A 16,272-nucleotide genomic window follows, 5' to 3' on the forward strand; every position below is an offset into this window, starting at 1 on the left:
TAATCAATCAATCAATCAATATATAGGATGTAGGTGTAAATGTGTGATGATAATAATCTATTCTATATATTAAATTATTTTTTGAGAAGTAAAAAAAAAAACATAATCCAACAACAATATGTGTGTGTGTGGCATAGAAAAAAAAATAAATTGTATCAAAATCAAAATATGCAAATGAGCAATCGAACGATAATTGGCAATCGAGAATGATGATACACTAATACCTCGCTATACGGCCGCTCTTTATACGGCATTTCGCTATAACGGCTCTCTTCAATTAAGGCACGTTTTCGATTTACGGCCTAAAATGTTTTGCTATAACGGCATTTAACATATAAAAATTTTTTTTCGAAATAGCTACATGTTGCCAATCTCATTCAAAATCGAGAAAATGACAAGTCCAACCTAACACGACCAGTTCAGAATCGAGAAAATAACAAATCCAACCTAACACGACCAGTTTAGAATCGAGAAAATGGCAAGTCCAAACTAACACAATCAGTTCAGAATTCAAAATACAGAATCGAGAAAATAACAAATTCAACCTAACACGACCAGTTCAGAATCGAGAAAATAACAAGTCCAAACGAACACAATCAGTTCAGAATTCAAAATACAGAATCGAGAAAATAAAAAATCCAACCTAACACGACCAGTTCAGATGGTTACTTATTGGAATTAGTCACCAAAATTGGTTGGTTTCTATACCGTTTTTTAGATTTATTAAAAATAATTTTCAATGATGAATTGTGTTTTCCAAGATTCAGAGTTAAATAATGTTTGTTACATTATTATTAATGTTCGTTAATTAATTCGATGTGTATCGGATGTTCTGCCATTGAAGATGAAAATATTTATTTTCAGAATATGTTGTTGTAATTTTCCACACAATGAATAACATTAACAAATGATCATCAAAAAAAATTTTATCTGATTCGAAAAAATGTTGTAAAAGCCGATAATAATTTAAATTCAGTTGGATTTGTCATTTTCTCGATTGTGAACTGGTCGTGTTAGGTTTGATTTGCCATTTTCTCAATTTTGAATTATAAACTGGTCGTGTTAGTTTGGACTTGTTATTTTCTGGATTTTGAATTTTGAATTCTGAATTGATTGTGTTAGTTTGGATTTGTTATTTTCTCGATTCTGAACTGGTCGTGTTAGTTTGGACTTGTCATTTTCTCGATGTAAAAATGGCACAGAATAAACCATAATTTTTTTTCTAGATCTTAGAACAAGATTTTCAAAACAAATGCAAAATTGATGTTAAGTATGATTGCAATGCACATTATGGTGTCCATACATTTTTGCTAATCTCAGGGATTTATTAATCCGCTAGATGGGATTACAGTCGAGAGGAGGAAAATTTTCCCTACTTAAACTTTGACACCCCACTTCTACTCTCGAAAATGGTAGCCGGAAGTTGAAACTCAGATTGTTCAAAGAACAACTCTTTCACTATGCACTGGTAAAATATTTTCGCTTAAATCCTACAAAAAACATGGTTTTAGAAGCTTAGAAAAAACTCTCTCTCCCATAGGTAAAGCTCAGCCCCGCAGGAAGGAGGCGCGAAGCGCCTGTTCCGAGCTTGTATTTAACAAATTTGGAACCGATCCCATTGAATTTATATGAATTTGTATTAGAATAATTGATTCCTTATACGGCTTTTTTGCGGCCAAGTTTCGTGGAACGTAACTAGGCCGTATATCGAGGTATTAGTGTATATGAACGAATGAATGTTTTGCTGCTAGCTCGCTCACACACACAAAAAAGTAGTGGTTTTATGAATCGATACTGCTATCCACACACACACACACAATGTGTTGTTCACCCCTATGAATTGAATGTCGAAATGGAATATTCCAAAGAATTTTTTTTTCGGCAGGGAGGATTTTAAAAAGTGGCTGGGCAAGCATTTGGCCAGGGAGGGAGAGAGAGAGACATCGGTTTTTTTGAAAAAAAATTTACCCATTTATTTTCAATTCATTTGTCGAAAAATTTAATGGATTTAGATTTGGTATTTGGTCCCATTCGCATAATGTTGTCCTTGGAGCTACAGTGTGAGGTGTATATAGTGAAATAAACAAAGCTGCCGCTATTTTCACATTGAATGATCCAATTTTTGTTTGTTTTTTTTTTACAAACACGCAACAAACTGAATCATTTGGGGACAAATTATTTGGCTCGATTTTTTTATTCATTTTTTTTGTTGTTGTTGTTATTGGGAATTTATCGATGAAATAAACAACAATAAAAATAATAAAAAAGAATGTCATTCATAACAAAATCGATATTGATCACAAATATTGGCCAAAAACAACGCTGGTCGACTACTGCTTCAATAATTCGAACATTTAGTTCACATTCACAAAATGATTTATATCGATCATTAATATTTGAAAAAGCATTTATTGATGGAAAATTTTGTCAATCAGAAAATGGTGAAAAATTCAAAGTTTTCAATCCATCTAATGGTAAACTTATTGGAAATGTGGCTGATTGTACGGTGAATGATGTAAAACGTGCTGTTCAAGTGGCTAAAAAATCATTCAATGATCATTGGTCACAAACATTGGCTAAAGATCGTGCACAATTATTAAAACGTTTATTTACATTACAATTGGATAATGCTGAACCATTAGCACAATTAATAACAGCCGAAATGGGTAAACCATTACGTGAATCACGTGGTGAAATAATGTATGGTGCTAGTTTTTTGGAATGGTTTGCTGAACAAGCACGTCGTATTCATGGTGAAATCTTACAAAGTCCATGGCCAGATAAACGTATTAGTTATCGAAAAGAACCATCAGGAGTTGTTGCCATTATAACGCCGGTAGTATTTTTTTTTTTAATTTAAATTTAAATTTCATAATCTGAAAAACAATTAATAATTTCATTTTTGTTTTATTTTTCAGTGGAATTTTCCAAACGCTATGGTTACAAGAAAATTGGCCGCAGCATTAGCAGCTGGTTGTACGGTTGTTATTAAACCGCCTGAAGATACACCATTCTCTGTACTTGCATTAGCAGCATTATCGATAAAAGCCGGATTTCCACCAGGTGTTATCAATATTGTTCCAGTTTCTCGCCAGAATACTCAGAATATCGGTTCATACATATGTAATAATTCAGATATATCAGTCATATCATTTACTGGTTCAACATCAGTTGGTAAATGGTTGATAAAGAATAGTGCTAATACTGTTAAACGTGTTTGTTTGGAATTGGGTGGTGATGCTCCATTCATTGTTTTTGATTCAGCAAATATCGATAAAGCTGTACAAGGATGTATTGTTTCGAAATTTCGTAATGCCGGACAAACATGTGTATGTGCCAATCGTATATTCGTTCAAGATGGCATTCATGATCAATTTGTCAATGCATTAGCTGAACAAATGCAAAAAGAATTAATTATTGGTGATGGATTCGATGATCATACGACCATTGGACCATTAATCAATGAAAAAGCTGTAGAGAAAGTTATTAGCCACGTTGAAGATGCACAAAATAAAGGTGCCAAAATATTGATCGGTGGTCGAAAACATGAAAAAGGTGGATATTTTTTCCAACCAACATTAATGACCAATGCTAAATCGGACATGTTGATTGCACATGAAGAAACATTCGGTCCAGTTGCAGCTGTTTTCAGGTTTGAATTCTATGATTCTTACATTTGATCCCATAATCATTTATTCATTTCATTTTATAGATTTAAAACCGAAGATGAAGTCATACGAATTGCAAATGATTGTCGTCGTGGTTTAGCCGGTTATTTTTATTCCCAAGATTATGCACAAATTGAAAGAGTTACTAGACGTTTAGAAGTTGGTATGATTGGCATTAATGACGGCATACTATCTTGTTGTGAAGCACCATTCGGTGGTGTTAAAGAATCTGGTCTTGGTCGTGAAGGTTCACATTTTGGTGTCGATGAATTTCTTGACGTTAAATATGTTTGCCACGGTGGATTTTGAACAGAACAGAATCAAATCATCAACCCATCAGTCTATCACATATCATTATTATTGTCTAGTTGTTTAAATCAATGTGTTTTTTAAAAGCTTTTGTTTTATTTTTCTCTTTACAATATTCCAATTGATGTTTTTCTTTGTGATTTTAGAATAAAATTCTATTCCGTTTTCTATGAATGGACCACTAATGCTCACGTGATTTTTCTAATTCTGTGTTTGTTGTGATTGACAACACACAACACGTACTACAGGTTGTTGTTTATTATTTTGATTTTTTTTTTTGATTAGGTGGCAAATGTTTTTTTATTGATAATTTTTGTTTTATTTGCTCGTGCAATCGTTATTTTTCATTATATCGATATCGCATATATTCAAATCAATTATTATGTTACAAAGTATTGAAAAAACATTCGATTCAGCATTTTTCAATGCAAATCATAGCCTTGGATTTATTCAACAATTTATATCACAAATCAATGATGGAATTCTTGCTGAAAATCTTGGTGAACAATTGGAACATTTAATACAGAATGTTGTCGAACAATTATCAGTATTGGCATTTTGTTTTGCACAAATTATGTGTAAAACAATTTTATTCTCAGAAAATTGTTTTATTATCAAAGTAAGTGTTTCAAGTCGTTTTATATTTGATTTTAAGATTTCGCCTTACAAATATAGGAACGTCTATCACGATTACAAATGGAAAATTTCCATCTAAAATCCGATAAATCATTTATGGATTTTTTTCGTAAAATTATTCCAAATTTACCTATAGAAAATCGACGATCCGATAGTCGATCACAAAATCCATCCAATCGATCAAAACGAACGAAACGAAAATCTAAATCAAAACCAATCACCGATCACGGTCGAAAATCAGTATCATCAAAAAAAATCAATTCTAATGTAATCGTAGGAGATAATTTTGAAAATAATCTAATCTATAATTTGTCCCAAAATGATCGACTAAACATTCGATTCAATCATCGTCATTATTATGAAACCGATGCATTTCGTATGGTTTATAGAAATTTCAAAGAAACTGAATTAATATCTAATTTACGATCAGAGAATCTTGATCGACAACGTGAAATTATTATGCTTGAAACGGAATTGGCAACACATCGTCTTATGGTACGATATCTAAATAATCAATTATCCGGTCGTATACAACAGATACAATTACTAACGCGTGATCGAAAAGATTCAAATTTTGATCAAGTATGGTCAGATCTAGAATCGGAAATATCGTTGAATAAATTTAAAACCATTTCAAATGCTCTCAATACTAGTAGCGTTGAACATGGAATTCTTATGAATCTGTTTCGAATGCAAAATAATACATCAACGTCAACAGATGACCATGATGCTGATGATGATGATCAAACTGTTGTTGAACCAAATGAAACCGAAAAGCAATCCATTGATCAGATTGATGAAATCGTAAATGATGACAATGACGATGATAATGATCGAATTATGGAAAATGAAAAATCAATGATTGAATGTAAAAATTTTCAAAAATCCTGGTATAATATTGGCCAATTTCGATTCATTATAATCGATTTGAATGATGAGGCATTAGGTATCAGTATAACTGGTGGCAAAGAATATGGTTTACCCATTTTTATATCGAAAATTCATCCCAATACACCGGCACAACGATCATTATCATTCATTACTGGTGATATAATTTTAAGTGTCAATTTTATCGATTTTACTGATCTTACACATGATGAAGCTGTTGATTTACTTAAAAATTTGGTATTGTATTTTTTTCATGTTTGTTGAATGATTTCATTTTTTTTTTAATTTTTGTTTCACAGTCTGGCCATTGTAGATTTGGTGTTGTTTATCTGAAAATTGACGGAAAAAAAGGATCAATCATGAAAAAATTTTCCAATGATCAACAATATGACAATCAACAGAAACAATCATTTGTTGATTATTATCGTTCCATATTCAATGCAACTGTTATGTCACCATTTCAATTAAGTTCATCATCATCATCATCCGATGACAATGATGATTATCCACAAATATCATCCATATGCGATCGACAAACCGATGATGATGATTGTGATTCTGATTATAAACCATTGCAAGATATTGAAATTCCACAAAAACAACAACAATCGGTTGAAATTGGAAATCAAACTGGAAAAAATGCTATACCAGGAATGGCAAAATTAGTTCAAATTATTAATGATTAAAATTCATATCAAATCAAATTTTATTTCATTTTCATTGACAAAAACTTTGATGAATCATTTTTTTTTCTTTGGCACACATGCACACACACATACACACACACACATAGACATGGACACCATATTATCATCGACCGACAAAAAAAAAGTAATAAAAACATATAGAAATTCAATTTTCAAATGACTGAAAAACAATGAATCAATGTTTTATCATCATAATAATTTCTGTTTGTTTGATTCAATTGTTTGATTTTCGTAGCGATTAAAATAAATTTTGATTGCTCTTTTAAATTTTCTTCGTGTTTGTTCATCAACATTCATTGTTGATAATGAATCCATCAATGATGATGATGATGATGATGATGGTGATGCAGAATTTAAATTAGATTCCATGTTGTGGTTGTTGTGGTTGTTGTTGTTGTTGTTATTGTTTGGAATATTTGAAATATCATCATCATCATCATTATCATTATCATTGTTGATGTCGCTGCCACTGTTGCTACTACTACTACTACTACCACCATTATTAATCTCAACAATATTTGTTAGATTTTTTCCATGTCCAATTTGATGATGATGTGCCAATGGATGTGGATGATCAATATGATCATAATGATCATCAAAACCAGATACATTATTTTGCACCAATGACGGTGTATCACGTGTTGCCATTGATGATTGTATCAATGTTGATGGTGTTTCGGAACGAAAATGAGATGGTTTACTTTCAATATTATAACATAGATTATCAATCTCTTGACGGCTTATGAAACAATCATTTTTGCATTGATTTTGTGTCAATGATTTTGGACTATCCAAATCCAATTCATTAACACTAATTTTACTACGTTCCGATAATATTGATTTAATTGTGTGCAGTTCTTTTTTCATGATATCCAATAATTGATGACCAACTGTTTCGATTGTTTTACGTCCAATCTGATTCAAACTTTTATAGATTTGTTCAAATTTTTGATTCATTTGTATACTTTGTTCTTGTACTTTTCTGCTAACCATTGTTGAATGATTACGTAATTCACTTACAGAAATTGTCAATATTTTATATGCTTGTTCATCTTGTCTCATCATGTATTGTGATTGAGTGTTAAGAATTACGGCAACTGAATTATTGATTGCTGTTGTCATCTCTTTTAAACGTGTCATAATTGGATCACGAATATCATCTGTCATACTGGCCAATAAATTCAATGGTTTTACATAGCCATTTAATCGATTAAATTCTTCACGAATCATTTCTTTTGTTTCATTGGTGACCAATAATGTTTCCAATAGATATTGTTGTGATGTCTGTGATGCATGCCACATTTCTTGTACAATTTTTATGATTTTCGTAGCAAAATATTGTAATTTACTATCCAATTCTTCAAGGCTCAATTTTTTATTACCATTGGTTTGTTGGCCACCATAATCATTGACGCCACCACCATTCGATGAATTGATGATATCATCCATTTTATTATTATCAACAATATCTTTCGATTTAAGAGATATATGTTGTTGTTGTGGATCGTTAATCATCATTGATTCTTGATCAGCTGAATCTCGTTTCTCAATACGATCTCTGTTTGTATATTGTTGTTGTTGTTGTTGCTGCTGCTGCTGCTGTATAAAATCACCATTTTCCAATGATGTTAATAATTGTTTACAAATAATCAATTGATGTGCATCATCTTGATTGAATTTATTCTGTTTCCAACGTTGAAATAATGGTTCACATTGTGCAATCAATTCATCACGTGTTATTGTACTACGACCATTATTCATTATCATTGATGATTCTTGTTGCTGTTGTTGTTCGATTGTCTGTGATCGATGATGATCAGATTCATGCATTTTATCCACGGTTTGCGATTGTTGTTGTTGTTGTTGTTCATTTGTTGATGAATCCATAATCATATCAAATTCTGATTGTTGATGTTGTTGTTGTTGTTGTTGATTTGTCCAATTATAACCATTTTCAAAGGATTCTTGTCCCATACCGGAATCATTCATATCTGTGTGAATTGGTAAATTTTTCAGTGAATAATTTTCACCATTATCACCACCATGACTATTACGATTACTAAATCTTTGTTGTGGTGTTCCATTCGATTCCGTTGTACCATGATTATTATTATTATTAGTATTGAAATCTTGTTTAAATAAATCAATCAATTTCTGTTGATAATCAAATGTTTTGCGAATTTTTGTGCCAAAATCATTCAATTTATTCTGTATATTCAATTCGATCATGTTTAATTTTTCATTAACGAGCAAAAATTTTGAAAATAAATCATTGGTTATAACTTTGAAATTTCTTTCAATCAAATCCAATTTATTTAACATTTGTTCATTACTGAATGTAACTTTATTCTCTGATTGTGATATCTAATGAAATGATGTGAGATATAAATATACATTAGATTAGTTGTAAAATCTATTAGAATACCTGTTTGTTTACCTTTGAAAGAATTTCTTCCACCTTCCAGTTTATTGTTTTTTTCCATATTTCATCTTCAATAACAATGTTTGAAAATTTATTTTCAATTGTTGATAATTTACTTTCAACAAGATTTTCCATACTTAAAAACTGTGTTTTCATCATATTAAAATAACTTGGAAATGCTGTCGGTGAATTTAGGCCAAAATTATTCATTGAACGATAATAGATCATTTGATCTTGCAATTTTTGTAGCCGACCATCGATTGATATAAACATATCAGATATGGTTGCCGAATTAAGATGATTATTCACTGTTGATGATGATGATTCCGATGTTGATGGTGTTGATACCAATGATGATGATGTTGATGTTGATTGTGCTGACGATGATGATGATAATGATGATGATGATGATGGTAATTGTCCTACCATCACCACCGTTGTTGATGATGATGGCGATACACCAGGATTTTTTATCGATTCTGGCCTTCGATTCAATGCGGATGCTATTGGTTCAGGTGATGATGATGATGATGTTGATGATTGTTGTGGTGGTTGTGGTGGTGGTGGTAGTAGCGATGATATTGATTGAATTGACTGTTGTTGTTGTTGTTGTTGTTGTTGATCATTCATTTGTAATGATGATAAATCATCCTTTATTCCATAATGTCCATTTTGATTATTATTTGTACTTGTATTCAATATATCATCTTGATCATGATGAATAGATGATGATGATAATTCTACTTTTCCAATGCCAGATGATGATGATGATGATGATCCAATTGATATTGGCGAATCCTGTACGAAACCTGCATTGTTAGTGTTAACAACAGCCATACCAGAACGGCCAATATTATCACGATTAAATCGTTGCTGCTGTTGGTGTTGAGAATAACCGTTATATAAATTTTGTTGTAAATCTATTAAATGAAAATATGAAAATAATAAAAATTGAAAAAAAAAACTTTAATAAAGTTCTGGAATTTTTTTTTCACCTTGTTGTTGTTGTTGATTTAATTGTGATGTCGATGTTGATTGTAACATACGATTCTGTATGATTGATAGTGATGGATTCAATGGAATTGATGTTGATGCTGTGGTTGTAGTGGTTGTTGTTGTTGTTGCTGTTGGTGGTGTTACTAATCGTGATCGTTGTAAATAATTACCATATTTTGACATAAATTCATCAAAATCTCTTGGACGTATAACATGATCAATTAATGTTGTTGGTGATTGTTGTTGTTGTTGTGCGGATGATGATGATGATGATGGCAAAATTTGTGGAACAATAGAAGCTGTAATCAAATTGATTGAAATCAATATTATGGCCATTATAATGGCCATCGAAATACAAATGTTTCGAATGGCCATTTTGAATATTTGGAACAATCAAAAAAAAAAAAAATCAGGAAAATCCCATTAAACAAATAAATTAGACAAATATTCACAACACAGAATTTTTTTTTCTATTAAAAATGAAGAAGCTTCGATGTAATCGTCGATGTCACACATACAGGCCATAAATAGATGGAAAAAACAAAAATCACACATATGCACACACACACACACACACACAAGATAATTGTTTATAATAATCAAATTGCTGATGATCAATTGATAATTATTTTCAAATAATAATAAATAGCCAGCATTGCTGCTGCTGCTGCTGCTGCTACTGTTGCTTCCGCCGCCGCCGCTGCCATCATCATCGTCATTATTATTTATCGAATGAATCTTTGTTTCTTCACACTTGGATCGGTACCACTATTTTATTCGATAAAATATAGATGTACCTTGAAATCATCATTCTTAATTATTTCAAAATAGAAAAAAAACAATTAACTGAATTGAATTATGAAATCAACACAATAATAAAAACAATTTTCAATGTTTGTTGTATATGGTTATGATTTTCTTATTTTTTGGCAAACAATTTGTGACGAATATAACGATAAAAAACTAAAACAAAATATTAAAATGTCTGATGATGCAGTCATGCAAAAAACACACACACACACACACACAAGCAATAGACACACGCATTTAATTTTTCCATTTACATCGATTTTATTTATTTTTCATATATAATCAATATATATCTGAAGAAAAAAATCAATAATTAATGGCTGATTCATCAGAAAGAAACAAAAAAAAAATCAATCAATCAATCAATAGACCAAAAGAGAGAGAGAGAGATAAAAAAAATCAAAATGTCAATACATGTACATTTATAAATCTCTTCCAGTTTATCAATGAAAAAATGGGAGGTGTGTGTGTTTTTTTTTTTTTTTTTGATTTTTGATTCCTGAAACAACACAACACATTTACAGTATGATTTTTATTTGCGCCAAAAAAAAAACTAAAATCAATCAATCAATCAATCGGTTGATCGAATGATTTTTGAATTTGAAATCGATATATTTATAATCGGAAAAAAATTAGATAGAAGAAAAATATGATTGGCAAAAACTATTTTTTCATTTCTTCTTCGTATTCGTATTCGTATTCGTATTCGTCTTCTTCAATTGCACCCATCCTGATTGATAGTCAAAAAAATAAATTGTTATCATGAAAAAAAAAATTTATTTTTTTGTTCACTTCATCGAAAATTATCATCAAACATCGATATATCTTGCATAAACAGTATATATATATATTTGTGTACGATAAACAACAAATATGAACCAAAACATATGAAAATCAATCATTCAATGATTGTCAACAGTTTTTTCTTTCTGTCATCACACTGTCAGTGGGTTCTAATTTCAATTTTCCAATTTTTTTTTTTTTTTTTTGGTTTCGGACATTAATGAATGATGATAATAATGGAAGACCATATTTATTTTTAATTTATATCAAATCAAATCATTGGAAACAATCAATCAATCAATCAATCAATAAGGAAGATTGAATTGAAATTTTTATTTTTTTCATTCATGGATTCAATCATAGTGTGATGATTAGAAAATGACATTCAATGATGACAAGATATATATATCATATGTCATTTTTCAATTAAATTTTTTTTATTCTTCATTACAAATAAATCTTGTTTCTTAAGGTTATTGATTCATAATGACAGAAAAAGATAGAGCGAGAGAGAGAGAGAGAGAGAAATTATTAATTGATCAAAAACAAAACAACCATAATCGATTATTAATCATGAGTTTGCTTAATTATTGATCATAACATCAGAATTCGAACTGATACAATATTCCTTTCCGATTTTTGTTTCGTCTCCAGAATCATAATCCATTTCTGTTGTTAATTTGTCTGAATGTAGATCTGGATTCGATTGTATTGGTGCTTCAGAAATTACTGTTTCTTCTACTACAAATTCAGGAGTTTTTGTAGGCGGAAAATAATAATATTCTTTAATTGGTTCAATCGGTTTGATAAGTTTTTTAAGTTTCTTTAGTTTAACTTCATTAATAGGTTTTGTATCTGTTTTCTTTTGAAACAATAATATCGGTGTTTTATTTTTATCCGGCTTTTTAAAAACAAATGGTGTTTTAGAATTCTTCTTAACGGGATATGGCTTTTTGAATAAATTCGAATCGGATGATGATAGTGGCCCTAATTCCAACAATACCGAAACCGAATCAACAGGATTTTGTTTTGTGGGTAAATTTTGTAGAATTGAACAAGAATTATAACGTCGAAACGGCATTCTTGGCTTCGGCCTCGATGGTTCTGGTGAATTTTGTCTATTGATTGCCTGTCAAAAATAAACAAATCAATCAAATCAACATCAGTATTATAAAGACAATTACAATTTTTACTTGATCATAAATTCTCATTGCTAAACGAATTAGATTGAACATGATTTTTGTTTATACCGTTTTAATTGATTCAAATTTCGATTTCGATTAATCACAACTGTCAACACACACAAATACAATATTGTGACTTTCAAATTAGCTGTTTTCGTTAATTCTTGATTCATGCTAAATACACACAACAGGTCTTTGAATGTAGCAAACGAAACACAACATGTATAAAATTTTCCATCTCTGTTTCTCTTAAGAAATTAATAGATGGCATTATACACAACACGCTGCTGCTATAGCATGGTATACAACGTGAGAAAAAATCGTCTCAATATCCAGTCAATAAACAACGTTACCATTCAATTTATATGGAAACGTTGGAAATTTTTCATTTGGTTTCAAAATCGTCCTTACGATTGACGTTTTTATCGAAGAATGTTGGATCGCATTAATTGCTCATACCAACAATTGGATGATTTTCATATTAAACTTGAAAAAATCATTGTGGATATTCATAATCGAACTGCTTAATCATTATCTGATTCAACCACTGAATTACCACAAAATCAGCCATCATCAACACCATTATACGAACCGTCCATCATCAGGACAGACAGAGCCACATGAAGTTTTCGAACGATTCAAATTGAATTCAGTTTAAATTGATCTTTATTTTGATTACATTTTTATCCAAAAATTAAATTTTAATCAAATTTTTAAATTTCAATTCTTCAGTTTATTTTTTCTCATAGCCATTTTTCACTGGCATCCAGGACATCGACCCTGATGCTTAGCAGTTGCTGGCGGATGTCGAGTGCTTCGACGTAGAGTTGATTGATGTTCAGCAGTTGCTGGCGGATATCGACTGTCTTGATGACTACGCGATGACTGATGCACAGCTCCTGTTTGCTGACATAAAGTACATTGTTGTCGCATGGCTGTTTCTCTTCGACGTATGCCTCTAGTAGAAACACCAATGCGATTTGATCCAGTTTCATCGACTGATGGTCCAGAATCATTCAATTGTGGCAATGTTTGTTGTGAATCAAGTAAATTCTGAATTTCTTGACGACAACTTTCCAATGCACGCATAATGTTCTCTTCGTCTTGTTCACAAGTACGATTGTTCATTTTTATCTTGTGATGAAAAAATAATAATTTTTTTTTTTGTTAACATAATAAAAATAAATCAATATAATCAATTAATACTCACAATTTGAATCAAATCTTGAATTATATTAAAATTTCGAAATGAGCATAAATTAACCACAAAACAATAGAAAACGGTGTGAGGATTGAGTGAGTAAATAATGATGATGATGAAGATTACTGGGAGGAGTACTATAGTAGAGGAGACTAAGAGAGAGAGAGAGAGAGGGTGAATAATTCGTTATGATTTATTTCATGAACAACCCTTTTGGAAATATTAAAATTTTAAATCAATTTGCAATTTATAAATGAAATAAATGGGATTTTAAATCAATTAATTGATCGATTGATTTAGATCTTTAAAAAATATTTTAATCAATATGTTTTTATTGAAAAAAAAAATTCATTTATAACTAAAAAAAATTTCATTTCCCTTAAGAAATCAATAGATGGGGCATCATACGAAGAGGAGAATGTATTATATACAGCTATAGTATGATTCAGTCTCCTCTTCGTATGATGCCATCTATTGATTTCTTAAGACAAACAGAGATGGAAAATTTTATACACGTATATGTGTGTGTTTTGTGTTTGTTTGCTACATGCAAAGACATTTTGGGTGTATTTAGCATGAATCAAGAATCGTGAACAGTGAGCACATTGTGTGTTAGTTTTTTGTCCATCTCGTGTGTGTGTGTACAATTTTGTTTGTTTTGAAAATTTGGTCATTCGTTTTGTGGCGTTTGCTGATTAAATACCCGTCTACAGTTTGGTTTTGTTTTGCCTGATTCAAGTCAATTTTGTTTTCCGCTTCTTTATTTGAATCACTTTAATTGGTTATTTGAAGAAACGACTTTTTCCACATGGCACAGTCAGCACCAGCCATGTGTTTTCGACATCATCTTGAGATACCAGTCAACGAATTTGAAATTGGCCACAAACTTGAAGTGACTAGTTCGGTTAGTCACAAATTGGTACATTTAGCAACCGTAGTCGGTATGGTGGGTCCACGTTTGCAGCTACGTCTGGATGGATGCCACAATAAAATGGATTGTTTCAAATTAGTCGATAACAATTCAATAAGACCTGTTGGCACCCACAAGTCAAGAGGCTGTTTACTCGGTGCACCATTATTTTTTGGGAAATGCATAACAAAATATGGCCGTTTCTGTCAACAGGTGTTGGAAAACTCGGTGCATGCACCGCCAAATTGTTTCAAAAAAGCACCGAAAATTCCAGATAGAAATTATTTCCAACCCGGCATGAAATTGGAAGTGAGTGACATAGATCGGCCAAACCAGATTGTTCCAGCCACAATAAAGAGTGTGGACGGTGTAAATGTCCTGATACACATGGATGGTTGGCCAGAGGATAAAGATTATCATTGTCCTTATTACTCGCGAAGTTTGTTTCCGGTTGGTTGGTGCCAAAAAACTGGTCACGTTCTGCAACCACCCGGTCCTTATGGTAAGGTGGATGTGTATTATTGTCAAGTTTTAATGTTTTTGTTGCTTTGAAATAAAGATGAACGAATCATTAGTGCTAAAAACAATAACAAGCAACGACAGCAAAAGAGACAACAACATCAGCAACCACAACCGAATGTTGGTAATGGTGGTAGAAAGCGGAAACGAAAAACTACCACCTCAACACCTGTTGATGGCAAACCAAGTGGAAGCAATGCGATGAATCGATATAAAGCGCAATTGCCACCTAGAGCAGTGGTCCATCAATGGCCAGTGGATGAATTGGTACAATTTTTGAAGATGCGTTTTCCGCAATTTCACCGATTCGAACAAAAGTTTCGATCGCACGTGAGTGTAACACTAGAGATGTTGTTCTTATTTGCTAATTTTTACTTGGTCATAATTGAATAGGAAATTGATGGCCACGCATTTCTTTTATTGACCGATCATGATTTGATGAAATATTTGGGCGTTAATAAGAGCCATACGCTCAAGATGATCGACCTGATTGAAAAGATCAATTTCCATTGAATCATTAATGAAAAGTCCCATTTCGAGTTGGTTGCATTTTTTTTTGTCATTCAATTTCAACACACACAGATTGAGTAGATGATATGATTGATATGACGATTTTGCATTGTCGTAGTTTGCCATTCTCATTGATAATTGTGCCTTTTACCATGTGGTTTTTTCATTTTTATTTTATCCATTATTAATGAATTTCTTTGAAACATTGACATTTGAAATTTTTATTTCCATTATCATGTGAAAGTGATATAAAATCCTTTATCCTTTATCATTATTACACAGTAATCATTTCCATACACGCGCCTTTACTAAATCGTTTTTATTTACAAGTTGTTGTTTGTGTATGATACCATTCTCCTCATCGTGTAATGCCATCTATTGATTTCTCAAGAGAAACAGAGATGGAAAATTTTATATCGAAACAGCGCTAATCGGGGCAGCGTTAAGCGGGTTATTACTGTACTTGTATGAAGAAATGGCGTGAAAAATCACATAGATATCCACCGTGTGTGTGTGTGTGTCGTGAACACTCGGCTCGATATATATTTGGATAATGTCCAAACGAATTTATGATGAATAACGAAAAAAAAAACTATTCGAACATGGTGATTATCGTATTGTATACATGATCCACCATTGCCTCTACCAACTGAGATCGTGAGACAAATAGATTGGGATAATGTAATACTTTATCGTATTCAATATGATGGCAATATTGTTTTCCTTTGA

At 31.5% G+C, this 16,272-nt stretch overlaps 4 protein-coding genes across 4 annotated transcripts; 3 read left to right on the forward strand and 1 right to left on the reverse strand.

Moving 5' to 3' along the window:
- Window positions 1-2,097: 2,097 nt before the first annotated feature.
- On the forward strand, window positions 2,098-4,151 carry Ssadh (succinic semialdehyde dehydrogenase). The gene is made up of 3 exons (XM_047055244.2): window positions 2,098-2,836; window positions 2,919-3,652; window positions 3,713-4,151. The coding sequence occupies exons 1-3, from the start codon at window positions 2,270-2,272 to the stop codon at window positions 3,975-3,977; spliced, it is 1,566 nt and encodes a 521-aa protein (XP_046911200.1). The 5' UTR covers window positions 2,098-2,269; the 3' UTR covers window positions 3,978-4,151.
- Window positions 4,152-4,185: 34 nt separating this feature from the next.
- Window positions 4,186-6,475, forward strand: LOC124499812 (uncharacterized). The gene is made up of 3 exons (XM_047063786.2): window positions 4,186-4,596; window positions 4,653-5,738; window positions 5,801-6,475. Exons 1-3 carry the CDS (start codon window positions 4,360-4,362, stop codon window positions 6,185-6,187), a joined length of 1,710 nt encoding a protein of 569 aa, XP_046919742.1. The 5' UTR covers window positions 4,186-4,359; the 3' UTR covers window positions 6,188-6,475.
- LOC124498948 (uncharacterized) lies at window positions 6,190-10,773 on the reverse strand. Its single transcript, XM_075731521.1, has 3 exons — window positions 9,626-10,773; window positions 8,646-9,550; window positions 6,190-8,572 (listed from the first exon to the last, which is right to left on the reverse strand). The coding sequence occupies exons 1-3, from the start codon at window positions 9,999-10,001 to the stop codon at window positions 6,398-6,400; spliced, it is 3,456 nt and encodes a 1,151-aa protein (XP_075587636.1). The 5' UTR covers window positions 10,002-10,773; the 3' UTR covers window positions 6,190-6,397.
- Window positions 10,774-14,282: 3,509 nt separating this feature from the next.
- LOC124491270 (sex comb on midleg-like protein 2) lies at window positions 14,283-15,546 on the forward strand. Its single transcript, XM_047053908.2, has 3 exons — window positions 14,283-15,016; window positions 15,074-15,363; window positions 15,427-15,546. Exons 1-3 carry the CDS (start codon window positions 14,413-14,415, stop codon window positions 15,544-15,546), a joined length of 1,014 nt encoding a protein of 337 aa, XP_046909864.2. The 5' UTR covers window positions 14,283-14,412.
- Window positions 15,547-16,272: the final 726 nt, after the last annotated feature.

Source organism: Dermatophagoides farinae, chromosome 5, assembly GCF_024713945.1.
Source record: "Dermatophagoides farinae isolate YC_2012a chromosome 5, ASM2471394v1, whole genome shotgun sequence".
Lineage (NCBI taxonomy): Eukaryota > Metazoa > Arthropoda > Arachnida > Sarcoptiformes > Pyroglyphidae > Dermatophagoides > Dermatophagoides farinae.